This window comes from Heliangelus exortis, chromosome Z (assembly GCF_036169615.1).
Source record: "Heliangelus exortis chromosome Z, bHelExo1.hap1, whole genome shotgun sequence".
Classification (NCBI taxonomy): Eukaryota; Metazoa; Chordata; class Aves; order Apodiformes; family Trochilidae; genus Heliangelus; species Heliangelus exortis.
Genome location: NC_092454.1, coordinates 36,701,810 through 36,729,624, shown reverse-complemented (window position 1 = coordinate 36,729,624; position 27,815 = coordinate 36,701,810). Strand labels below are relative to the sequence as shown.

The 27,815-nt window shown below is 41.0% G+C and overlaps 1 protein-coding gene across 1 annotated transcript; it reads left to right on the top strand.

The window, feature by feature from the left end:
- The first annotated feature begins 2,329 nt into the window (after nt 1-2,329).
- On the top strand, nt 2,330-3,343 carry FOXB2 (forkhead box B2). Its single transcript, XM_071731821.1, has one exon. It carries the CDS (start codon nt 2,330-2,332, stop codon nt 3,341-3,343), a length of 1,014 nt encoding a protein of 337 aa, XP_071587922.1.
- Nucleotides 3,344-27,815: the final 24,472 nt, after the last annotated feature.

The window sequence follows — 27,815 nt, the reverse complement described above, 5'->3', positions numbered from 1 at the left end:
GGATGAGGCAGACAATGACTTTCAGATCCAGGACCGATAATTTTAGGGTGGCAGGCGTGTTTTTAGTCCGTTAAAATGTGATTGCTTAGGAAAATCCATATAAAATGGAGCTTTTGGGGGCAATATGGATAGGCACATCAGGAAAGTTGCCCAAATGTCGGGTCTCGCTGGGCTAGCAATACGGGGAAAAGCTCTCTGACCACGGTGCAAATGTCGCCGTGTCTCGCAGTTTCCCAGAGACGAAGTGAATGCTTTGGTCAATCATCTGAAACTTTTTTAAAGCACGAACTTCCACGCGAATCTTTCCAGAATTTTGGCCACTTCCTGTTTCTTCTTCAACTTTGGTTAAGCTTTTCATTTCACCTCCCTTGGTCAGGTGTTATACTGCGACATACCCGTAAGAAATGGTTTTAGATTAGTCATTACCTTCACTCCCTTACCACGGATTAGAAGTAGACATTTAAAAAGTCTTTTCTTTCCGCTCTCCTGTTTGCCATTTCCACCTGCAACGCCTGACTCGTGGAAAGACAACCAGATAGAAACAAACAGCTTTGATGCCCAAATTCTGCTCCCTTGACGGTGGAAGTAGAGCTACGGTGGCACCGCGGGCCGGGTCCAGCTTGCACCCCATGTCGTGTCCTGCTTGCACCCCCAGTCCCAGCTCTGCTGCACCTTCTGGAAACCTCGGAGGAACGGGCACACACGCGGCTGACCCACGGCACAATCGTGGAAGGATGGGCTGAAAATTTTTATTTTTTAATTTTCCCCAGCAACGTCTCTCAGTCTATTTGTTTATTTAGTCAGAAAAAGTCGGAGTAATTATTTCAATGCTGACACCTCCTATAGCGTCTTTGCTAATTGAGCTCTTGGAGGTGCTTGCGTTGGCCAGGGTTTCTTCCAACTCTAGCGGCAGCAAAGAGAGCAGGCTTCCCTGTTTCTCGCTTAAATCTGAAGCCTACCCGCTGTAACACAGTACATTTGGAGGATAGATATGTATTGTTTCACTGTTCGTTGATTGCTACTAACGAGCCGGTCTGAGTCAACACAGCCGCCAAGTAGCTCGTCTCGAAGCGTGCAGAGGATGGTTTGGCTCGTTTCTTCACTGTTTTCTAAGAGCGGCATCTAGCCCAGCAGCAAGAGCTAATCGTAACGATTTGGAAAGAGGAGAGTAGGATTTTTTGCGACACTCTTGGTTTTGTGCTAGGCTTCGCGTAGCTTTTTAAACTTAATGAAAGGGGTGTTGAGAAATTACTTTCAAGGGCCCGTATTTCCCGCTTACTAGTTCCCTGATCTAGCTTGACGCCCGTTTCCCCGGGATGCTTGGCACTACTCGCCCGTGGGACGATGATAGACCTCGGCAGTTTTCCATCTCCCGGTGCGGTGATGCCTTCCGCGCTTACTGCGCTGAGCAGGGTTAAGCGGGAGAAAAGGGCAAAAGGAGAGGGAAGTAGATACGGGGGCTGTGAAAGGACTGGGGTGAAGAAGTGGGAGGAGGAAGTTTGTTTGTTCGGGTTGCTGTTCCTGCCTTCTGTTTTGAAAGCGAACTTATCCCTCACATGGCGTTTATTCAGTCGCCTGGCTCCACCTCGCCCTGCTGAGGAGGTGTGAGTGAAACAGAAGCCGGGGAGCTGCTTCTCGACGCCAAGTCCCCGCGCCGCTGTCATGTGATAGCAAGAGAGCAGGAGCTGCGGGGGTCTCTCAACTCGGGCATCATTACAAAACGGCGCCGGAGCGCGCAGCACTGACATAGCCACGGCGGCAGCCGTTCCCGCATGCCTCCTCTCCCCGCCGGCTCCCGGCGCTCGACTCCGCCACCCGCCGCAAACTTTTAACGGGACACGGGACTGAGCGGTGAGAGAGGCGTTTTTATTTCCTTCTGCTCCATCTCTGCAGAGGTTCGTGGTAATTTCACGTCGCCGAGCTCTCAGTAAGTGCTGAGCATCAACTCCAACAGAGTGTGCTAGGCGGCAGCAGGGAAGCCCAGGAGGCACGGCGGCCTCCAAGAGAAAACTGGGGACAACAGCAGAGGCAGGACCTCCCTCTGTCCCAACTCGATCGAAGTCTCCGAGGTGTGGCCAGACAGCTGCCTCCGCTGGGCAAGCACATCCCGCAGGGCGAGGCTGCCTGGGGCAGCCGTGCCCGGAGCCCGCCAGCGGGCCGCGGGGCTGCCGCAGGTAGGCTGGGCGGGACGCGCCCAGGATGTAGAGGCGGCGAAGGAGCAGAGAAGCGCCGTCCCAGGCACTCTGAGCCCGCCCTGCACAGGGGACTGCCGCGTCCGGCGCAACGCGGAGGGCTTCTGCGGCCGCGGGAGGGCCGTGGAGCGTCGGGGATGCCCAGACCGGGAAAAAGCTCGTATAGCGACCAGAAGCCGCCCTACTCCTACATCTCCTTGACGGCCATGGCCATCCAACACTCGGCAGAGAAGATGCTGCCCCTGAGCGACATCTACAAGTTCATTATGGAGCGGTTTCCCTATTATCGGGAGCACACGCAGCGCTGGCAGAACTCCCTCCGACACAATCTTTCCTTCAACGACTGCTTCATAAAGATCCCGCGCCGCCCCGACCAGCCAGGCAAGGGTAGTTTCTGGGCGCTGCACCCGGACTGCGGAGACATGTTTGAAAACGGCAGCTTCCTCCGTCGCCGCAAGCGCTTCAAGGTCCTGCGCCCCGAGCATCACCTGCCCGGCGGCGGGGGGACGGGGAGCGGCGGCCCCGGAAAGCCCCAGGCGCCCACCCCGCATATGGTTCACTACTTCCACCCGCACCCGCCACCACCGCCGCCGCCTCCCCCGGGAAAAGTGCCGGGGTTGGCTGGCTCCGAGGCCGCCGTGGCGGCCGCCGCCGCTGTGGGAAGGCTGCCGCAGTTCTCGTCCTACGGGAACAGCCAGCCCTCGGGCTTCAAGCATCCCTTCGCCATCGAGAACATCATCGGCAGAGATTACAAGGGGGTGCTGCAGGCCGGCGGGCTGCCACTGGCCTCGGTGATGCACCATCTGGGCTACCCGGTGCCCAGCCAGCTCAGCAGCGTGGTGAGCTCCGTGTGGCCTCACGTGGGGGTGATGGACTCCATGTCTGGCGTGCCCGTGTCCCCCGACTACGGACCCTTCGGGGTGCCCGTGAAGGCGCTCTGCCACCCGCCGGCTCAGACCATGCCCGCCGTCCCGGTGCCCATCAAGCCGGCGCCGACAATGCCCGCTGCCTCGGCCATCCCTGCTCTGACGGTCGCCGCCTCGCAGATCTGCCCCGCGGCTTCCCCGGCCGCTGCTTCTCTGCTGGAGCAGACCTCGAGCAACACCTCCGAGGGAAAGGGCTCCCTCCACTCCGTCCTGGTGCACTCCTAAAGGGCAGGGGTCGGGGGGGACAGAGGGGCCCCCAGGGTTCTAGAGGAGTGGATACGGGGATCCAGGCCGTGCGTGCGGCACGGAAACACTATCGATCTTTCATTACTATAACGCTGCTGGTGTCTGTGTTGATATTGTGTACAATCAGATTGAGAGCCAGGTCGCAGGTAAGAGCTTTTATCGTCATTAAATATCGTTAGTAGCGGAGTGGCGATATGAAAAGTCACAGCCGTGGCCGAAGGGGCCGGGAGGGAAAGTCATCCCGACATCCTGCGGAACGGGCGGCTGCGCAGCCCGGGTCCCCCGCCGGGCCCCCCTCCCGTCCGGCGGCCCCTTGGGGGCTGCAGTCAGTCGGTGACTAGAGAGAGCAGAATGATAAAGCCCCCTCTGAAATCTGCTTCTCCCCCTCCCCCGAGAGACGGGGCATCTCTACCCCGCCGTCCTTGTAGATCTGACATCTCTACCCCGCCGTCCTTGTAGATCTATTACCGAAAGAGATGGGCAAAACAGGTGGATTACCTTCGACATTGGGCGAGCTGCATGGCCTCAAGACACTTGATAGTCTCTGTTTAAAGAGTAAGCTATAAATAGCTCGATGAATTAGTGGGAATTAAAATTACAGCGGCATTGACGGCCGCTTTAACTAACGGTCCTTCCCACACACACTTGTACACTCCGTCCCAATATTTCCATGGGAGGACGATGTCTCACGAGGGACTGAAATGTGACCTGGCCTTCCAAGCTGTGATTGAATGTTCGAATTCCCCCGTTACTTATTAAAATAAAGCCAACCCGGCCCTCCGTAGACCGTGCTTTTCACACCATCTTTCACTGCTCACCACTATTTTATATATGTTGCTTGGTGTTTCTTCCACGTGTGTGTGAACACTAAAACCTGCTGGCGAGGCGGGGGAGGTGGGAGAGGGAAGGGAGGGAGAGGCCAACAGAAAAACTGTCAAAAATTATTCGGGAAAAGCACTTTACTGGAAACAATTTTCCAACAGAAGAGAGGTCTGTGTAAAACGGGGATCATAAGTCAGAGAGCAATGCACTGGTTAATGAGTCCCGGATGGTTTTGAGTGGTTGCTGTGCTACCCTGTCTTTCCTACTGTACACCAATGCTCATTAAAGCCCATCTATTCACCTAGTCCTGCTCGTTCTGATGTTTATACTCGCCTTACACACCGGTTAAGAATCACTTGCTGCTAATGTAGGTTCTCACACCTCCCGTCTAAACTGCTGGAAGTACCCAAAAGTTTTCCTGGCGGTAAAGCGAAGGGACGAAAGGGGAAGAAACCTCTTAAAGGTAAATCTGCTACTACAGAGACGCTTTGACTCGCCGCTAATTGCACCTCAAGGCTGAAGCGCCGAAGGTCGGGTCTGAGGAGAAAGCATCGTCTCGGATCCTGATTCCACGGAAGGCAGACGGATTTTTGCCTCCGGTTTGAGCAGGCGCTGGATACCAGCCGCTCTTTGGGATTTACCCGCCTCATGCCGTGCCCTGCGACGCCAGGTCGCAGCCCCACCCTCCAGGGAAAGGCACTCGGTACCAGGCTGGTCCTTCTCTCTGGACCTCCAGCCAGAGAAACTATCACTAGGCGCAGCAAGCCTATTCAGCCTCGAGTGCTGGCTGTCCAAAATCTTCCCCGCGCACATCGGCAGGGGCTGTTCCAACACTGAAGTTCAATTGGAACTGTTGAATTCCCAGCTGTGTCTGCTCCAGGTGTGTATGTGTCACATCTTAATTTCCAAAGTTATAACATTCTTAGCGCTGAAGGAATGTTACGCTAATGAGGCACTGATAGGTATCACGGTCTGGAAATCAGACCGCAAAGGGAATTGCCTGAAAAATTCTGCAGCCAGATAAAACGAGTATTAATCGGATACTTAAAATAAATAAATAAATAAATAAATAAATAATAATAATAAAAAAAAGTAAAAGTGCTTCGCAATCTCTTTATTCCTCTGTCTTCCATTTTAGTCAGGGAGTCAAGTCGATATTTCTGCTGCAAAAAAATAGTCGCTTATAACGAAAGTAGTGTCCCAAATAAATCGCGAAAAGCGCCAGTCCTATATAGATCGATGTATTTAAAATATATTCCACCGCTCTCTACGTAGCTGCTCTCTACGGCCTCAGAGCATCTTAGGGAAGCTGAGTTTCTCCCTCATATCAGTCTAAGCGGGCAAGTCCAGAGCAGCAGATGAGGTAATCCTCCTGAGAAATATTCAGAGGATTCCGGGCAGTTTTATCAATAAATTTTTCCAAATTTCACCGCGGGAAAACTTTACTTGGCACATGGATGCCAGTCCGGGAAGCATAGCCCAGCAGCGCCGGGTGCTGCAGCGGTCTGTAAGCAGGGGGCCTGCCGCTACCCCCCGGCGACAGAGCTCGGGGTCGTGTCGCGACAAGAGAAGATGTCTCGCCGCAGCTGTGGTGGGGCTGAGGATCCCTGCCCGACGGATTCGCTGCGGGTCTGGTCGCAGCGCTTTGGGGGTTCATGCAGTTTGCATCAGGACATCTGAGAGCCCGCTTCAGGTTAGGCCCCGGGGGCTAGTGGCTAGTGTAACTCATAAGGCAGTTGCCTAGAAGGCGGAAAGACGGGGCACAACTTCGCAGTTCGTACAACGATAATTATAGAGCGTTGGAGCCTGATAATTTCAGCCTTGTCAGAGGGACAAGGAAAATTAACTCATTAAGAAATGTTTCCTAACTTGTTTATCCATTTTTCTTATTTTTAAGGACTCCATCTCAAAACATATTCTTTGCCCGAATTTTGTGTCAAGAACCAATAATCCCGATATATAAACAAAAGAAAATTAAACGAAGAACTCCCAAAGCTGCTTAAACCCATATGATGGTACCACATGTAGAAAAAACAAACAGTAACCTTTTCTCTGGCAGAAAAGCAGGTGTAAAGTGGTGAAAGGTAACAATTTCAATTGACAAATCAAACAGGAAAACAGTCTGGGGCCAACTAAAATATATTGTCTGCTACACCAGTATGCCGTATTCAGAAGCAAGATGCCTTCAGATTAAAGCACATATATGCTCCACTCAGTTAAGTCAGCTGAGCCTTTCTTGAGTGGAAGCAGTCAGAATGGTTTAAACAGAGGAAACAGATGCAAGCAGGACGAGCAAGCTTAAATTTTGTATCATTAGTCTGCCAAAGGTAGATAAATAGAAGAATGGAAGCCTATAAGAAAAGGCATTGATCTTAAACCAGAATTCTTGATTTTACTGCAGCTAGATAAAGTGGTGATGATTATTTCTACCTATGGGAAACTGTTCATAATCAAGACATCATTTTACTATGAGTCCATAGGTCATGCAAGTCAAGGAAGAAAACCAAATGCAGTAGAACTTCTAGAATTAAAGTTGTTTTTTGGTCTGAAATATGGTAGCAGTGTTTCAGTGGATATATTCTCGTACCAGTGGCACCTGCTACAATATAATCTACTGATGTGATAATTGAATTTCCAGGCTCCATTGATTCAGTCCTGAAATCTCTGTGGTCAATAACTGATATGGCAAATCTGCTTCAAATTCTGCTGAGGCTGCTTGTGGGATCATATTTTCCCTTTTGTTGTAAGACTACTTTATATCATTTTCCATAAACCAAACTTAAGATACAGTTATCCCTGTAAGTGCTCAAAATCTGCAATGGTCTCAGTTTCAAAAAGCAACATTTCACCTCTACTTCTTGAGTTATGCTGAACACCTGGTTATATTAACCAGCTTTAGTTAGATAATCTAGGTATAATTTTAGGTGTCTATGTGGTAAATACCAAAACTTACTGTCTACAGGCCTCTATCCTGGACATGTTTAAGCATGCTCCTCATTTGTTTAAAGAATCAGTAGTCCTATCTCTTTGTTCATACAAAATGATCACTGTCACTGCCCATGGAGGAAAGCCTAATAGTTATAGTTCTCTTCTTAGAATCTTTGAAGGAAATCTAAGGTCAAGATCATTTCTTATCAAAAGGATTCATACTCATATCCAGGTACCAAAACTGGTCAATTGCAAAAGGGCACATGGAGAAGAGTTTTGCTTTTTAGCGAAGTTATTCCACTACATAGTAACAACAAATGTATGCTTCATGAAGGGTCAAATATCCCACAGGACATGGGTGCTTTTTGACAAAGGCAAAATGCAATAGTCATTGGAGAAAACACATATTGGATAAAGAAAGGGAAGGAAGGATAGGAATAAATAGCAAATTTTCTCAGCAGGGTAGAATATGGGCTTGTGTTGGGTGTCCCAGAAATTCATAATTGTGATACGTAAAAGGTGAGTCACGGACAGGGAATTGAGAAATTCAGACTAGTAAAGAAGAATAGTTGACAAACTGGGAATTGCCAAAAGGCCTCCACACTGAGTTACTGATAATAAAATGAAAATTAAATTCATTATTGATATATAATCTTAATGTTATATACATAACATTAGGTCCCGAATTTAGGAATCCTATGAATTTATTGTAGCTATCTTTATGAAAATATTGGCTTAGTAATCATTAGATGTGAAAAAAGCAAAATTACCAGGAAAAAACAGAGAACACAAGAACATACTGTGCCCCTGTTTAAGTCGTAAGTAAACTGGAATGTGTTAGGAAGCTATGCGAGGCCTGAAAACAGATGTATTAAAACTGAAAGGATAAAGAGAGAATCGGATCACAGAATCATAGAATGTTAGGGGTTAGAAGGGATAGCTGGAAGTCATTGAGTCCAACCGCTCTGCCAGAGCAGGATCACCTAGATCAGGTCACACTGAAATGCATCCAGGAGGGTCTTGAAAATATCTAGAGAAGGGAGCTCCACAACATCTCTGGGCAGCCTGTTTCAGTGCTCTGTAACTCTTTTAGTAAAGATGTTTTTCTTCATGTTGAGATGGAACTTCCTGTGTTCCAGTTTGTGTTCATCATCGTCCTATCATAGGGAACCACTGAAAAGAGACTGGCCCCTTCTTTTTGACACCCACCTTTCACATATTTATAAACACTAATGAGATTTCTTGTCCAAAATAAACAGGCCTAGGATTCTCAGCCTTTCCTCATAAGACAGATGTTCCATCCCTTGATTATCCTTTTAGCACTTGGTTGGGCTTCCTCTAGTGTAGCTCTATAAGATGGGATAGTCAAAAGTACACCTTCTCTACAAGCACCAGTTCAATAGTCTCTTGAGCATGGAAAGCAAGGATGTACAGAGATTTATGATACAAGTTTACAAAATCATGAGAGACCTGGAGAAGGTGACTAAGACACACTTGCTCACTCATTCTCAGTGCAACAAATGGCAGTCATCAAAGGGCTTCAAAGCAAAGAGAAAGAGAAGATACTACACCCACCCCAATATTTAATTATAATTAAATACTGTGATTAATTTTCAGGGCATGTTGAGGGTGCTACATGAGTTTGAGGAACAACTGGAAAATCCACATAAGATAAATCAACTGAAAGCTGTTACATAAAAAATTGCTACCTTTTGCTCAGTTTTGCCGTGCTAGTAATGTACTTCTGAAAGTGTCATTAGACACTTCCTGTCTCTTTCTTTCTAGAGCTTACCTACTTAGTCCTAGAGCTTTGTTTGCTTACCATTGGAGACAGGACACTGGGCTAGATGAACATATGACAGATGTTATTTATCGGAGAGAGGATCAGGGTCTGTGACTTCTTTTCCTTAGCCAAGTGTCCTAACTGAAAGCAATTCTTTATATTTCAGTATATGACACATGGAAGTAGACATCATGGATGCATGCAGATATGCAGATGCAAACAGTCCAAACTCCAAAGGCTAACAGTGTAGGTTTTATATGAACAATACTTTCAGTTGTCCAGGAACATACAAGTTCTTCTTTTCAAGGGGAGTGCCTCATTGACTGGATTTGTGTGCTTAGTTTCTAGTGAAATAAATTTTAAAAATTAGAAAGTTTCAGCATGACAGATTGAGACTTTTTATATTATGCCAGCATAACTGATAGACTATAGGTACAGATTTGAATCCCTTCTAAGATGGAGAAGCAACTTCTGTGTCCCAGTACTATAAAATAAACTGTTTACTTTTTGAAAGTGAAAATAATCAAGTTCTGACACATGAAAAACAAGCCTAATGCTGAGCTGTACAGAGTTTTAAAAGATAAATTTTGATGCATTTGACATCAACAATATACTACAGAATCTTGAATATGTCTCTAGAGTTCAAATGGATGCTTAAGGCTAAACTGGGAGAGGTACTATTTCTGATGAGATACAAAAATCTGCTTTTAAGGCAAAAGGCCGGGGAGAAAGGTGTAAGACCAGGCTGCCCGGAACGCTTTTATTATATATCACTCATTAAAGTAATAAATGTACAATAGACATTAGCAGCCCTTTGAACAACCATAGGAACCAAAGGAAGCCTGCTTTTTAAGGCAGAGAGTAATTTGAAGAAGCAAAACAACTTGATATTCTTTATCAACTAATCACTGCTCCTTATCGTCAGAGAGTAGAGTTTTGGCTGAACGACAGTGTTACCCAGAGAAGAAATTATTAAGCAAAGGGATCTTTTACTGGCAAGGGATGCTAATTTTTATTTGTTATCAGTCTTCAATCTAATAAAAAAAGGGTTTTACCTCCGCGTACTGGCAAACTCCCAGTATGGACCAGGTCTTCCTTTTATGGTGATCTGAATAATCTGAAGCTCAATCAGTGATTCAGTCTGGATAAAAGTGCAGACAGAAAGGAAAAATATGTATTGTCATTTACTTCTTGCACCATAGAAATGCTACTGGAAAATGATAATTTTCTGGAAAAAATGTAAGAGAACATAGTAATGTGACTGTAGTGGCCAGTTGTGTTTCATTAACCTGTTGTTTTATGTTGGGTGTGATTTGGATTTACTCTTTCCTAAACCTTGAAATTAGAGCTTTTTTAATTGCCGTGTGCTTGATATGAATGTGAACCACAACAGACTAGTAAATATACAAACTACTGTGATACTTCTAATGCTTAATAAAATGTATGGCTGTAACTAGTGGGTCCTTACATCTTGTTTAACTGGTTATAACTGATTGCTTATGACAGTCTTTCTTGGTAGATGTGAGCCTGGAAGAAATTGCAGTAAAACATGGTAGATTGCCAAATGATTATTACAATATAGAATTTCCAGAGCTCCACAGGACTGTTGGGATGAGATATAGAAAGAGAATCAATGAAAGAGTTTAAGAGGTAAAAAAATACTTCTTTCTCTAGTATTTCCAACAGAGATAAACCAGAAATGGATGAATATGATTTATCTTCAAAATTAATTTATGCTAGTGAAACTGATGACAAGTGAATTGAGATCTGCACAGAGCCTCTGAGATCTGTTTATAATCTTTTCTACAAATTGCAAATTCCCAGTTCAATCACCAACTCCAGTGCTGAAATCAAACGAGTAAACATGGTAAAAATATGGGATTAAACTGGGAGTCAAAATACATATTGTTTCAGATTTTACATGTCAGCATTTTCTCTGCTTTGAAAATGCATCTCTTTGTCATCAGCATACTTCATCTGCAGACCTCCAGAGACAAATGAAGGGTAAATAAATGTAAAAACATGTTACTTTGAGGAATTATGGTGGAAATAATAATAAATCCAATGATAAAATGGCTTAAATGCTACTCACGTGCACCAAATACAATCTATGACAGAATAGCTTGATGCTGTTCCTTGCTAGCAGATTTCTAGCAAAAATAATAGTGCAACAGACTGAATATTGAACAGAAATTCAATAAAGGGTTTGGTGTCATGGTGCACAACGTTATCGTAAGTAGAGGAGGACTAGAACATCATGGGTCTGACTATGAATGAAATAAAGTAAAATTAAGTAACATGACATGTAAATTTATGTATTTTAAGTCTTGTAACAAAGGTATCTGAGGAGTATTGCCAGATACAAGGAACTCAGAGGACTCACTTTTCTAACAAGTTAGTAAAAAATTAATTGAATATGCAGGAATATGCATATTCAGAAAGCCAAGAAAGAAATTGAAAGTTCTCATGGATTCTTATTACCTTCAGTATACATATGGTTCTCCTGTAGTCACACCCCATTCTCCCTTTCTTGCATGGTATGCTTCTATTTACTAGGTAGAGTTCTGGGATTTTCTGGTTGTGTTTCTGTAGGAAGAAAATCCGCGGAGGCTTGAAGGACGACACGCAGTCACCAATATGGTTAAAGTGAAGTCGTTTATTAACAGTGGACACTCGCTTTATATAGAGCCTTTGTTTATATAATGATATCTTGCAGGTGGCTATATCTTGGACACAAATTCTGTTCTCACAGAACTTCTGCTGGCTACCTCATTATCCTGTTATTCTTCTTTTCTACTGCCAGCTCCCTTATCTTTTTCCCATAGCTCATCTTTCAGTAACCTTGCAACTGGGTCTTAAGGCCTAAAGCTAAAGAGTCAGGATTGCTCACATGTCTGTTTTCTTCCAGACAGTTTCCCAACATGTTTCCAGCTCCATACTACCAAACAAAAAACTGTCTACTCTACAATCCACTTTCTACCATTCTGACAGATAATTAATTGCTTGCAAGTTCTTCTGGGGCATGAACCTTGGAGGTAATAATTCCCCTGTTCATTGTTAAGAAATACTAGCTTAGAAAATGTTATGATGTTATGGCATTTTTTCAGCTACTCACACTCTACGATTTACTTAGCGTGAAGGATTTTTTTATAGGGAAGTTAAGCTTGCTGTCCAAAGTTTTAATTTTCCTAATGCCTGAGATGCACCACAAACACACATTTCTACCTGTAATGGTTTAACTCCGGGCTGGCAATTAAACCCAATGAGAGATGCTCCCTATTAATCCCCCTCCCTTCCCTGATAAAGGAAGGAGAGAGAATAAGGGAGAGAAACTTATGGGTTGGAAACTAAACTACCCAGCTTTAATGAAACAGTAATGATAAAAAGGGAAAAAATTACTGAATATATACAAATATACAGGAAAATTAATACCACGTTGCTCTCCCCGTTGCCCCAGTAACTCTCACATCACCACCGAGGCTGCAGGGCAGCCCTGGGAAAGTCCAGGCTGGACTCCTGGAGTCAGCAGCAGTTGGGAACTGGAGGCAGGAACACAGAGATTCAGGCTGGCATGGATCACAGGCAGACAAATGAATGGAATCCTCCCAGGATGCCAAAGTAAACAGGGACAGGTGAAGAAGGAAGGGGTTTGCCCCTCATGATCTCTAAAATTCATACTGAGTATGACGTGTATGGGATTTGATATTCTGTCTGGTCAATTTTGGTCATTTATCTTGTCTTATCCTCCCCAAAGGAGGGTTGCAGGTGTGACCTCTTTAGTCCTTCTGTACTTCCAGAGGGCAAAATGTTCCTCAGAACTGAGCAGTGGCCTTGGTTCTGCACACCAGTCTCTGGCTGTAACTATAATCATCAAGTGTTATCAGTCCTAGAAGCAGACACTGTCCGAGAAACTTGCTGTTAATTTCAGCAAGTGCAGCTACTAATGGGAGACTCAACTGAAAGCAAAAGTACAAGACAGAAAATTACCTTTATCCTGGCTCAAACCAGGACACTACCTATTAGGAATCAGAAAACTGCTGACTTCAACCACATTGTTCTCATTTGCTGAAAACTAAAATTGCCACCATTGGTCCCTATTCAGATGGCCATGAAGAAAAGTGGAACCACTCTCTTGAGAATGAATTGCTCCCACTAGAGAGTGATCTTGTGACTATCAGCAGGTTTTTTGAAGTCTCAGAAGAGGGGAGTGTGGAATTTTTTTTTTTTATTAATGTCAGGATAAGGCATAAGGGATTAGTAACTATTGGCAGCTAGGATGTATCTTTCCAGTGAAAAAATTTGGTGTAGAGGTTAGTTGCCACATATTTACCAAAGTTTCATTCTTCTCCTGGGGGTGATTTTGAACTACAGGAAAGCTTTAATATCATTTCAGTCTGAATTTTTTCATCCTGGTGTTAACAGTCCCTGCTTTGGGATTATCCTGTTCCTTTTCTTCAGTTCATAGCATTACAGCATCACTTACTGACACATGATTCAGTCAAGGAAAGCAACATCTCTTGCACTTTTTTGTCACTTGAGAAAGAAATAATGAAGTCACAATCCTGTACCAAAGCAGCCTCAAGTAAATAAATTTCATGTTACAGGTGGGAATATCCCAGCTGCCTGGGATTTTCTTACTGATAAGAGTTACCAGGGCCCCTAAACAGAACTTGCTTTAAATAATTTCACTTTTCCTTCACTTACTACACTTATTCTTTTCAAATAATGATGTCAATGCCATTGAAAGAGTATCACCAAATCTAAAGCACCAGAATTACACCAGGAATCAGCACCAGCAAGAAAGCTGGAAATCCACTGAGGAAGTTCCCAAAATTGCTGAATGAAAATACTGATGAAATGTAATACTTCCAACTCAAAATTTTGGAAAGTAATTTTGTAAGTTCTACATAATACTTTCAGGTGACCTGTAAAAGGAATTAAAATTGTGCATGAATTGGTTTGTTAGAGGAGAAAGATATCTAAGTGCAGACATAAATTTTGGATCTTTAATAAAGACATTTTCAATGGCTTTAACTCAATCCAAATTGACCATGACTTGCAAAATTCACTTGGTTGCTGCTGATGAAGATGATTTCTTTTATTTCAAATTTTTTCATTAAATATTTAATGAAGATACATCCAGGTGCTAATTCCACCAGTAGTCATAGAAGGCTAAGAGGAAGGACAGATGAACATGATTTCTATTCAAATCTTTCTGGTGGAATAATGCAAAGAATAGATTCAATTACTTTGATCCAGTATAACCAGGACATTCGGAGGCTTCTCTGTGAGTTTCTAAATTTTTCAATACTGTTGCTATACTTATAGGAATAATACTTCCTAGCCCACTGGGCCAAATGATGAAAACACTGCAGGATCTGTTGCATCGCCACAACAAATTAATAGCTAAAACAAAAATACATTAAAGCCATAACATAAATTTCCTGAGAACTTGCAAGTCTAATGAGAAGGGAAGTACATTTTTCCAGTCAACAAACTCAGGAAGTCAGGGAGTCCAGTCAAGATCAAGTTTTTTTCATGGTAGATGTTGGACAGGGATAAATGTAGAAGAAAAAGCCACTACTGTCTTACTTTTCAGGTAGAGATAAGAAAGGAAACCTAACTTTGCTCAGGTAGCTGGTAGCAGAGCCAGAGGCTGTATCTAAACCTCACAAATAGTGGTTCAAGCCTCATTTGCGATCTCCTTTCCTCCTTCATAGGAAGAGCCTTTTATTTTGATAGTTTCATTTTAATTCAACTCCCAGAAATTCACTGATGAAGACAACTAAAGACTTGTGAAATAACACATTATGTTTATAAAGCTCTTGAGTAGTTGCTGGTACCTGTCCTGTTTGGAAGAAAGCAGTAAAATCCATTTGCACTCCCATGAAAATAACCTTTGTGTCCCAGCAGTCTGAGGCAGCCTGAACTCAGACAAATTTCCTATTTCTTCTGAGCCTTATCCGAGAAAAATTTATTATTCTTTTACTGAGCCAAGCTAGATAATCAGGTTTCCTCATCCCTTTGAGCTCTGTGGTTTCTAATAAATATTATCCTTTTTCCAAGGGCCATGGAGCTTTGGCTTTTTGGAAGAGCTGTGTCACTGTGCCTTGAGGTCCTGGTGCTGGCAGATGTCAGTGTCTGGCCTTATGTATGGACAGATTGATGCGTGTCAGCTTTTTGTTGTTTTGCACATAATCAATAAGGCAATTGCTTTCAGCTCAAGCAGGAACACTCTTCAGTTCTTTCTTGGTTATGCAACTATATGTTCTCAATTATGTTTCTTGTGAAACTTTTCCTCATCTTATATATAGCAGAGATAAAATACAGGAAGATGAAAGCTGCACATAAGCAGTCAAGGATGCTGAGAGCTTGTTAAATATTCTAGCAGGCCCTTGTCCCAAGAATTTCTACAAATTGCATTGTCATCACAATGCTTAGGGGGACCCCAATGACCACAAAGGATCCAGCTGGACCACCCAGAGATGCAAATGCTAAAAGAAGCCTCAAGGGCCTCTGGCAGGATTAAAGTTGCTCCCCCTTGAACATCTTGAAATATTCTATGAGAGCCTTCCCACCACCATCAAATAACGAAAACCTTTCTTTAGACTTATCCAGTCACTTTAGCATCACGGTGCTGCCTGAAAGTTAGACCAGAAGAAAATGCCCACCTGTAAGACTGACCTCACATAAGTGTTATGTCATAGCAGTAGGACTATTAGAAATTACATATCCTAATGGTTTATGGTGAAATCTTATCAATATGCTACCTGGCTATAGAATAAACACTGAATTTTGCATCCTGCATCAGAGTGAAACATGCAAAACTGCACTGTCTGTCAGGGCCTAATTTAACAAAGATTCTACTGATGCCTGTTCCATGAATTTTCATAAAGCTTAAAATTCAACAGAATATCCAATTCTGAACTTTTTATAAATGAAAAGAACAGTATACATTTAATGACTGAAGTTTGGTATGAGAAAGGAGAAATGATCTTACATGTAGCAGATATAGCTGGGCAGGGAGTTTGGAGATTGGCAGTTAGAAATAATGTGTACCTGGATACAACTATAAAGGTAAGAAATTATGCTACTTTATCACCATCAAAATATGTAGCTACAGATAGTACATATAAAACCAGATTGATGAACAATAGCATTCAAATTACCATCATAATTCAAACTGAGTGAAAGGTTTTTGTTCCAATATTTCTATTAAAAAATAGCTATTTGTCTGGAAGTATGTACCCAAGTTAAGTAATCAGTAATAATATTTATAACAGATTTATTTTTAAAAAATTATTGTAAATAATATTATAAATATTGTAAATAATATTATTGTTGTAAATACACCACCGGAAAATCTTCTTCCACCACTGGAGTAGAATTGAATATGATAAAATTATTGCAAATTGTTCAGAGCTGGAATTGAGACTGTGGGGAATATCAGACATATGGTACATTAATACCCTATTTTTCAAGTGGGTTTTTGCATCTGATTGTCCATAGCTCTCACCTGAAAGACTGTTATCTCTGTATCTCCTCTGTTAGTAAATATATTTCATAGGCTGAAAATGCAGGACAAAGAGAGGACCATACAGCAGGATCATAATTCTACAAATGGTAAGCATTCTCTGATGTTTATAAAATCTTACATCAATTGACATTCAATTTAAGACAGACAGAAGCATTTGTGTTGAAAGACTGTTCAAGCCCACATTTTTAGTTTCACTGCTTTAAACCCAGTAATTTTTAAGGGCATGTGTTTTGGAGATGCTCACATTAAAACAAGTCTCCTTAATGAAGCAATGAAGTTGTACATCTTTAGAAGATGAAAATTTGCATTGGCCTTGGACAGCTTTTAGGGACTCAGAGCAGATCGTTTCACCTTGAAAGAATATTTGAATGTAAGAAGACTACCTTCACTTAGTGAACATGTTTCAAAGCATAAAATCTCAATTGTTTTATCTCACATTCTAAACTGTTTTATAATCTAACGTCAGTCTATCAGATACATTAGAAATGGAATGTAAAATGCATGGAAGCCAGCAACATACAATCACAGTGCACTCTGAGATGACATTGTGCTGTAGTATTCCCTATATCTTCCTGTATATAATGATGCAGGTTTTCCTATAAGTAGGTGAAACAGGTTAAACTCTCATTAAAGGCCTATCCAGACACATGCATAATAGCATTCTTCATGTAAATAAAAGGCTTATAAATTAATCGACAGGACAAAGCTTCCAAAGCCTACATACAATCTTTTAGCACATTTGGGAAGATTATAGCTTAATGTATAATTCTTGGGCCTCTCTGAGATATTCCCAGTGCCTTGCCAAAAACTTTCTCCCCCCTGCACCTGGACCCAAGCTTATTGTGTTATAAGGAGGGTTATTTTGGCTTGTAGAGAAGAGGACTTTCATGACTTCAAACATGGACATTAGATCAAGTTTTTATCTTCTCACATAATCCTGTCTTTGATGTCACCAGACTGAGGCCTCTCAGAATAGAAAGAGAAAGCTGTGAAAAGAGGCCCATTTCGTTTATACATTTAAGTGCTGCTGTTCTAATTCACCAGTGTAGCATTTTCATTGCTTTCTGCTTTGCATCCTAAAGGCAGGCTTACACCAGGCAATTATGAATGGCTACTCTGAACAAATAATTGAAATTCACTAGTTGTGGGATATGATTAGACAATGTTAGGATTGGAGGTGTGAGGTCAAACGTGTTCCCAATGGCATTACTGATGTTACAGACTACCCTTTTTACCCTTTGCCTTGAAGGATGAATGGTTTGAAATAAAATTGCTTTAACAGTAAGTAGTCAGGTAAATTGCACAAGACAAATAGCAAACATGAGCATGATATTTTGCCTTTTTCTTCACTCAAGGACAATAGTCTTGCAGTTAAAATAACAAAGCTTTGGAAGGTGGCATGGAATACTGCTTTGCAATATGGGAGCTATTTGATGACAATAAAACGGGTAAAGACATACAACATGTTCAAAACCTTCCCTCTGCAATTGCAGCAAGGAGACAGCTATAAAACAGGGACTGACCCTATGAGCAAACACTGCTGAAAAATTCCACAAGGCAAGTGATGGAGAAACTGTTCCGTTATCTTTCCCTTAATGATGAAATGCAACGAAAAACAGAAAGCTGTTGAAAGACCTCAGGGACTGTGATATGCAATTTCTGCATACTTTACCTTGCAAAGCCAATAATTTAGTCTTTCACAAAATATCTGACCCCAAATTATCCACAAACAGCTTTTCCAGTGAATTTTGTAATGCAGAAATTCTGTGCCAAAGTCTATTGAAACAGGCTTTTGTGCTCCTCAAAACCAAATGAAACCTCTATGGGTGTGCAGAACGGAAGTGTGCTGCAGAAACACAAAAGAGGACATAAAACAGCCTATCAAGCTGAAAGCTGAGCAGACAGATCTTTTTGTCTCATAATGGAATGGGTTCAGTAAAACAAAACAAATATCCAAAAGTAAAACATACATACCATAACAATTCAGGGATCTTCATGCTTAGTGATCATTTCCATGACCCAAAACACAGAGCAATTTGTCTCCCATCTTCATCAAAACACAATATACAGGATAAACCTTCCATTTTGGCTTTTGCCTTGCCAGTGCACAAAATATTCTTGGTCTGCCAACTCAAGGACTGCTAACTCAAGCCATTCGAAACTCCTGGATTCAGCCTTTCCCACAACCCACAGATATTTTTTGAAAATATGAACTGCTAGAAGTCCTTCTTAATAACCATAAATCTAAAACTTGCTTTTCTTTAAAATGCAGTCTGATATTTATCATAATTATAATCTCACAGATTCTATGTTATATTTGTGATATGAGGCTTCAGAAAAGCACCCATTATTGGAATATTTATAATCCTGCTCCTACCGCTTCTCATTGTTTCAGTACCAAAACCCTGTTTTTATAATGTATTTAACTGTTATGTAGACTAAGGGTCAACATTGACAGTTGATGAGTTTGAAGCAGAAAATCTCATTTTTTCATACATTTTTTTTCTCTCTGGTTCTCAACATCTATCTTATATGTCCAGCACAAATAACTGTTATCCATAGGTTCTTTCAATTACACATTATTTCCCATTTTACAGTCCTTTTTATGGCTATTTTAGATTTTATTTCAAGAGACACATTCTCTGGGGTTTTGTGGGTTTTTTTCTTCTTCTTCTTTCTAATGTGAGGTTAACATGAGCTATATCTTAATTTATGTTTATTGGTGGTTCATGGTTCTGACTGCATCCTCAAGAGAACCATTACTGCCTTCCACAACTATCTTCCTGATGATCATAAAACAAATATTGAACAATTGAACATAAAAAAAATTCTGTGTAAAATTGAGGAATAGATGCTTAAATAGAACATAGACTCCATGTTGTGTCACAGTCTTTTTACTGCTGCGTCTTTTAGGTCTAAAAAAAAGTTTAGGTAGGAGCAATGGCTTATCTGTGCCAGTCTATACCACTGATTCCAGATCTTATGGAGAAAAAAAAAATCCCTACAACAGACAGAAAAAAAAAGCTCTTGAGGAGGAAATACCATAGTTGTGCTATTGCTTGTTCTGACACCAAAAGCAAATGTCCCGCTGACTTCACCACGAGTAAGATCAGTCTCCTGTTTGGTGAAAATCTACAGATTTGCCAGTTCTGTGTCAGAATTGCTGGCACGTTCTGTATTTCGGACAGAAAAAGCTATGCCCTTCTGCATAGATACAGGAGAACATTTTCATCATCATTATACAAGTTCACTAGACTATCTAGCATACTGTTACGAAAAGAATACAAACATTGTACATAGAGGTACTATTTATTTAATTGTAATTTATAGTATATGTAACTTCACGAGAGAATTTGACCATAAAACAAAACCAAAAATTCTGTAAGTTCTATCATGCTACATTACCCATGCTGCTAGTGGTTAGGGACCACTCTGGAGGGACCCAGAGCCTGGTCTCTGTCACATACAGGACAGGCAGCCCATGGAATGGAAGGGGGAATGGTAGAAAGCTCCCATGCTGCTGATTTGTCCTGAGCAAAGCAGTATAACTGGGAACTGTTAAAATCTCCACAGGAATGACTTCTTCTCCCATTAATGGGTGAATCTGCCACTTTTTTTCTTGGCCTCAACAAGGTCATCTGTTTCTGCCACATGCCCTGGCTGCTAGGAGATGTTAACAAAACGACCAAGTTTGGGAATCTTTTGCCTAGTGGTAAAAGCGGTTTGGGCTTCAGTCTTTATGCACTAGTCCTAAGGATAGGACTTAGCACTTTGCCATGTCCTGTTATTTCAAATTCCTGGCCAACAGAGATTTAGCTACCCAGGGAACACCTTACTTAGTGACATGGGACAGCTAATTAACAGTGTACTCTAGGAACTGGGGAGAGTACGCTTGCCTTTTACAGGAATTCAATGATGTCTTGTGCAGCCTGAGTGAATGTTGTATCACAGTTAGTGGAAACCAGGACAAATTGCCTCCAGTCACAGAATAAAAAAATAGAGCTTAAAGCTCAGGCATCACTGACTGTATTAGGCATCTTGTTGAAGGGACTTTTACATATACCAATTTAAGTAAATATTTTCTGTTGGAGATGCTGAGCACCTAAATTGAGGACTCTAGATTCTGCTACCTCACGCAGGCATACATATTCTTCTGTGCAACTGTTCCTACCTGTGTGTATTTAAATCACACTGAAATGCTTATAACTTGTAATATGTCATTCCTTGCTAGTTTTCTTTCAGTGTACACAGAAATCAATGAAGAGATGTTAAAACCAGTGCAATGCAAAATCATAATCTCAGTAAATAGTGAGCAAACAAACAGGGGTCCTACTTGAATGAGGACTAAAAAGCTAGGCTGTAGTCTTCCATCCATGCTTATCATTCTCACTTTTACAATTTACTTATAGGCGTGATGAAAAATCAGCTGCATCCAAGTATCAGTTTACCACTGTGACATTTACAGGAGTGCAGTCAGGTCTTCAGCAGACGGGGTAAAACAACATCATAAATATGATAGAAAGTGCTTTTTTTAAAAGGGCAGACTCATGAAGTCAGTAGTGGAGACTGCTGAAAGTCATAACTTTTAAGTACATCACACACTCTTAAACATATGACCCTAGACACTTAGGGGAAATTATAATTAAAATGTGGTCTTTCAAATCTTTCACTAACACAGACTATTTATGATTTCACAGACTTATACATTGATGAGGTACACTTGTCTGCTTATATTGGGGGATCTGAAACAACATAAGATGGTCATCAAATTGTCAGTCAAATAAAAATTCTTTACTTTTATGGAAAAAAATGCACAAACCAGTATGGAATTAAGTTCTCTACCCTGAAAAATCTTCTTTCCTGACTTAGCAATCACCTCTTCTCCTGAAGATCTGCCTGGCTCCTGCATAACTCCCTCAGCTAACGGGGATGAAATTTAATTCTCTGGTAAAGTGGAGGCTTGGATGAAATTAGCCAAGGTAGTCAAAATAGGGAATTATTTTGTTAAGAAAATAAGAGATTAAAAGCAAATTATTAGTGTAACCGGTATAACACAACCAAAGACTGCATGTAGACTATTTCAGACTGAACTATGAGTATAGACAAAACTTAAGAGATTCAATGTACGGTCAGACACTAGGACACTAGGCCATTGATGACAGATACAACTTGCAGACACAAAGTAATTAAAACATCATACATCAATTCATAGATGCACACATAGAAAACCACACTAAAACTTGATAGAAGCTGAAGTACAATTTGCACAGTTTATGAGAGATCTAGCTAGATAAAATCAGTTTATATTACACGGTATAGTAAGTCTTACTTACAATAAGTCTTAGAGACTGTCATTCTCCTTATTCAAATTGCTATAAAATATTGGTAACTGTATTTGAAAAAGGGTAAAAAAACTGTTGAGATTTTTAATCTTCAACATAGAAACCTTGACTCAAGAAGAGCAAGAGACTGTATAACATACTATGAGTAAATGTCTTTATTTTTCAAAACATTGTCAGATTGAATTCAGTTCTTTGAAAAACTGATAAATATGAATGTGAAGATGAATAAAATACAAGGTCATCAGCAACTCACCCTGTTTTATGAACTTTGATCATGTAATAGGGTTTGCATTTGTTTCTCAGATTTGAATGGAAATGGAATTCAAGATAAGATATTAATCATAATTAAACTGACTATGACAGGTCTATGCTGACAAATTCTTAACGACCACAAAGAATGCTTAGCCATAATGAACTGCTTCATTCATTAATTTCCTCATTAAGAGGGCTGCCACTTAATAAGTTCAGTAAAAAGTTGTTATAATATTGTATTTGTGTTCTCTTTTTTATCAATTTCCACTTCAGTGGTGTATTATCTTGAAAATTAAATAAATCATTTAAAACATATAATTGCTTGTATATATTCATATAGTAATTCCCTGAGCGATGCTGCGTTTATAAGTTGTCAGTGTGCATATTAATTTGTCATACCCACCAATCTCATGTTCATTTATTTACTACTAGCCATTGAGAAGCAGATTAAAAAGGACATGCTGCCCCTTCTTTCAAAGTTTTATAAGGTCAAATAGGCCAAATGGTATATTCCAATTGAATTCTGCTGGTTGCTAGGACTTGAAAATTACTGATTACAGTTCTAAGTGACTTAATATGTTTGTATGCATGATTATTTATGATTATATGTTAAGTGCTGCACAAAATAACACTTTCTAATTTCAGTATTAAAATGTATTTATTATTCAGCATGTACAGGTTCATATGCGCTTCCTCAATATCATTAATTTACTGAAATGTTTTTTATATTGTGCAGAATAAATAAAAAAATAACTAAAAATACATCTTCCTTTTTCTTCATCTCCTCTTCTTGTTGTAGAATGTTGTAGAATGCTCCCGTATGCTCCCGAAAAGGTGGGGGGTGTGACCCCTTTGCTGTGCCCAACCCCTTGTTTGAGGGGCCAATTAGATCGGCCCGTGCTACAGGTAAACACACTGGGTGTCCAATAATACGTTATGCTGGTGTGTGGTGGATAGGTGTGGTCACAGCAACACTATATAAGTGGAAGCTTGGATATCAACCATATTGGCTGTATTAGTTTTCCCTCTCTGTTTCCGACATCTTCTCTGCTTCTTATCACCAAACCAGACCCTCAAAAATACCTATATCTCCCCACTACCCTGAGCAGTTAGCACCCAAGCTTCTGTTTTAAAACAGATTCTGTTTAAAAACAACATCAGTACACATTCACATTGCACATAAGAAAGGAAAAATGCATATTGTTCCTGCCTTTCCCATGACCTACTCAGAAGCACAGAACGACTGAGGCAGAAAAGGACTTCTTGAAATCATTTCATGCAATCCCCTGCTCAAGGAGGGTCACCCAGACCCAGGTTGCCCAGGACAGTGTCCAGCTGGGTCTTGAGAATCTCCACAGAAGAACACTACACAACCTCCCAGGACTTCTACCAGTGTGTGGCCACCCCTACAATATAAAAATGTTTCCTTGTATCCAGAAGAAATGTCATGGTTTTTAATTTATGCCCATTGCCTCTTGACCTGTCAGTATAAACCAGACTCTGGCTTCCTCTTCTTCAGTCCCATCTGTAGGGCATTTGCACAAATGACTAATTTCTCCCTGTCCTCCATCTCCTCAGTCCCAGGTCCACCAGCCTCTCATCAGGACCCATTTAAGACCTTTGTGACCATCTCTCTTGCTGATCAACCATTAGCTATTAAAAGGCCAAACTGCAATTTTTTTTTCCAAGTCCCCCTGCTTGAATGGAAGCTTTTCTAGGAAGTGAAGAGGAAGGTGGTGTACACCTAGAAGTTGTATGAGTGGAAAACACTATAGAGCAGAGGACATTAGGCAGCTTATGGAGTTAAAATAAGAACATGTGGAATTGCTGTTTAAATGTGAAATGACTTTCTGAATATTACTTACACTGTACCTGTGAAGAGTGAAGTAAACTAGCTTCTGGTCCAGCACAGACTGGAGCACAATGAACCTTGATGAATGAACCTTAATGCAGCCATTGACACTAATATTTACAACATTGTAGCACAGGAACACCCTGCAATTCTGTATGAAAATCCTTAAGATCTCTATTAAGCAACTCTTTACAACTTCATGCATTTCTTTATCAGAATAGGAGGTGCAGACATTAAACAAATAACAGTAACAATGTTTATAAAGTAGGGTTTTTTATTAAAAGAGAATTTATAATAAAAAGACCCCAACCTTTGCTGAAGTTATCTGGTTTGTTACCCTGAAGATAAATAGCCTTGGATAAGCTTTATTGCTTATCCAAGAACAGATTTGATTGAGATTCTTACTCAAAATCAGTTTTAATTACTTTAACAAACCTGAAAAAAGAATTCAGCAAACTGACTACATCTTCAATGGACAGCTACTTACAGCACATAAATAATAACCTTGTCCAGATGTTACAAACAAAAATACACATATTACAACTGTTTCAGGTATTTTCTCTAAATTGGAGGTCACTGTAAAAAGATGTTAAGGTAATAAATCCACTGTATAGACATATTCTCCCGGCACTCAGCATGGGCTCACTTGGGATCATTTATCTTCAGTTCATTATCTTGTCTGCATTATTCAGTAGCCTGGTTCAAGATCAATGGGCTTCAAACAATTTTTATGAGCTTAAGTCTTCTTAAATTTTTACTTGCTCTCTCACTTTGTAATTAAAAGTTTGAAGTTGAAATTTCTATGAATAACTAATGTCATTAATGCCATAGTTCAGTGTTTCTTATTTATATGGTACTGTGACTGTTCAACTTGGAATTAACAAGTATTCATGACAAGTTTCTATTTAAGCACCATTACATTCACTGTCACACATAAAGAGCAGTTGTTAATTTGAAAGGCATGTGATGCACCCTTGTGGTGTATATACATATATATACACATATTCTTGTGGAAATATTATTGTCTCAAAATTTTAAAACACAATATTTTATTTTATAAGTATTATTTTATTTACAAAGATGAAAAAATAGCAACATGCTGATATAAAAGTCTAAACAAGTAAAGCTTTATTTAGCCAGGGTCAATTCACTGTACCCATGCTGGAGGAGGTCATGGGGGACTGTCTTCTGTGGGTGAAGCCCTGTGCTGGAGCAGGGAAAGAAAGCCAAAAGAAAGGAGAAGCAAAGACAATGTGTGATGACCAGACCACTGCCCTCACTCCCTATTCCTCCAGGCAGCTGGGGGTAGGAGGTACAGAAATCAGGAGTAAGTTGAGCCGGGAAAGTGGGGAGGGCTGGCAGAAAAGTGTTTGAAGATTTGTCTTTATTTCTCATTGCCCTACTCTGACTTTTAATTGGCAATATATTAAAATAATTTTCCTGAGCGTAGTCTGCTTTGCCTGTGACAGTTAATTGTTTAATTTTTTTCAGTGAGAAAAGTGTTATGAGGAGCAGAACGCAAATACTGGCCACTTGCCTGTGACATTGTCTCTCACGTCAGTTTTACTTCTGTTGGGCAGTCCTCCGCAGCTGGAAGAATAAGTCTCTAAAAATGCTTAAAATTTAGCTTCTCATACTGGTGCAATTTAACTTCTTTACTGGTGACATGGGCAGTAGACTCAAGTGCACCCTCAGCAAATTTGCTGACAACACCAAACTCTATGGTGAAATCATCACACTCAAAGGAAGGGATGCGATCCAGAGGGACCTTGACAGGCTCAAGAAGTGTGCTTGTGCAAACTGCAGAATTCCTCAGGAGAAAGACTTGGGGGTTGGTGGTGGACCAGAAGATTAACATGAGCCATCAGGTTGCACTTGCAACCCAGAAAGCCAACTGTGTCCTGGGCTGCAATCAAAAGAAGCACAGACAGTTAATTCTCCCCCTCTACTGTGCTGTTGTGAGACCCCGTCTGGAGTACTGTGTCCAGTTTTGGAGTCCCCAACATAAGAAGGACATAGAGCTCCGTGAGCTTGTCCAGAGCAGAACCACAAAAATTATCGGAGGATGGGAGCACCTCCCCTGTGAAAACAGGCTGAGGAATTTGGGGCTGTTCAGCCTGGAGAAGAAGAGGCTCCTAGGTGACCTTATAGCATCTTTCCTATATCTGGAGAGGGCCTACAAGAAAGCTGGGATAGGATTTTATTCACAGGCATGTAGCAAGAGAACAAGGGACAATGGTTTAAAACTTGGAGAGGGGAGATTTAGGTTAGATTTATGTTAGATTTATGTTAGATTTAGGTTAGATTTTAGGAAAAAATTCTTTAATTTGGGTGTGGTGAGACACTGGAACAGATTGCCAAGGGAAATTGTCAATGCCTTCTTCCTGGAAGTGTTCAAGGCCAGGCTTGATGGGGCTTTGAACAACCTGATCTAGTGGAAGGTGTCTCTGAACATGGCAGGGGGATTGGAACTACATGACCTTTAATGTCCCTTCCAACACTAGCCTATGATTCTGTGATTCCATAGGTACCTAAAGTTGCTCAACTTGACTTTGTAAATCTTAATCTGATGAAATCGTCCTCAAAAATGTCTGCAAGCTGGCCATACATTATTTGAGAAATCACAGCAATAAGGAAGGGATAGTTAGGAACTGAACTTAAGTGCTAAGGTAATAAATGCACACTGAGGTTTTTCCATTTCAATTGTTTGGTTAAAGCTGGGCAGATTTTGTTAGGCAGCAAGCAAGGCAGGCATCCTCCTGTACTCCAGAACCTTCTCACGGAACTGCATTTAAATCACTCCTACTTTAAGGAGTTTCTTGCATTGCAACTGGGAAATTGTGGAGTTTTAAGGGCTTAGATAATATGAAAATAGTAATTTTGTGAATTTCTGTGGCAGCTAGTAGATTTTTTGCACATTTGGGGGAAGTTACTTAACAGTCTCTGAGAACCAAGCCAAATGATTTACTGAAAACCACATTTTCAAATTGAATAGGGCAGGTCTGAAATTACAACCATGCTAAAGAAAATTATATGTTCATAAACTGTGGTATGATATCATGGATGAATTTTGGATTACCAAAGGGTAAGATTGGTTGTATGTCCAGGTTAACTAATGCCATTTCCTAGAAATGAAGGTCCTAGTACAATTCCAGAACTAGCTTATTTGGAGCTACCTTGCAAACTCTTCTGTCATTGTTTGTTACTCACATGTATTTGGTGTTTTTAACTTCAAAATTTGGGTCTTGTCTCCCCTTTCATACCTCTGATGAATTCTTGTTGATTTGTGCCTTGGGAGTTGCTTTAGCATTCTCCTGATTTCCCTTTCCACTTCTCCTAGAACTGTATTAAGTTTGATTTTCAGTACCTAAAGGCATGATGTTTTCTAAGTGTCAAAAGGGCCTAAGCCCAAACCCTGTTTTAATCTCTTGGGTTTTTAGTTGAAAGCATCTGGGTTTTATAGAAATTTAAAATTTCTACACAACATAGAAATAGAGCACATAGTCCACCAGCAAGAATATACATGCGCATCAGATAGAATATTTTATAGTAAAACATAATGACGGTCACAGGTAGCTTACCAATAAAAAGACATATTGGGTTAAGTATTTATTAAATACAATGGTATTATTAATACTTTCACTTTATTCATTTTATGTTATCAGAACTTTATATACTTTACATATGCTTTTTGTAGACTCACACCTGTGAGGTATGAACGTTGGCTAGTACATTTTTTTAATTGGGGTAATTCATTAAATTGGGGCACTCCTGCCCCATAGGAGTACTTTGGTTTAAATAGAAGTCTTTTTAAACTGCATTTGTGGAATTTTATAAATCCAGAAAATGGCAGCAAGTGTTGACTAGCATTTTTTACCACTAAATCACTTGATATCTTCAGAGCAAATCGATATTCTTTCTAATGCAAGCATTTG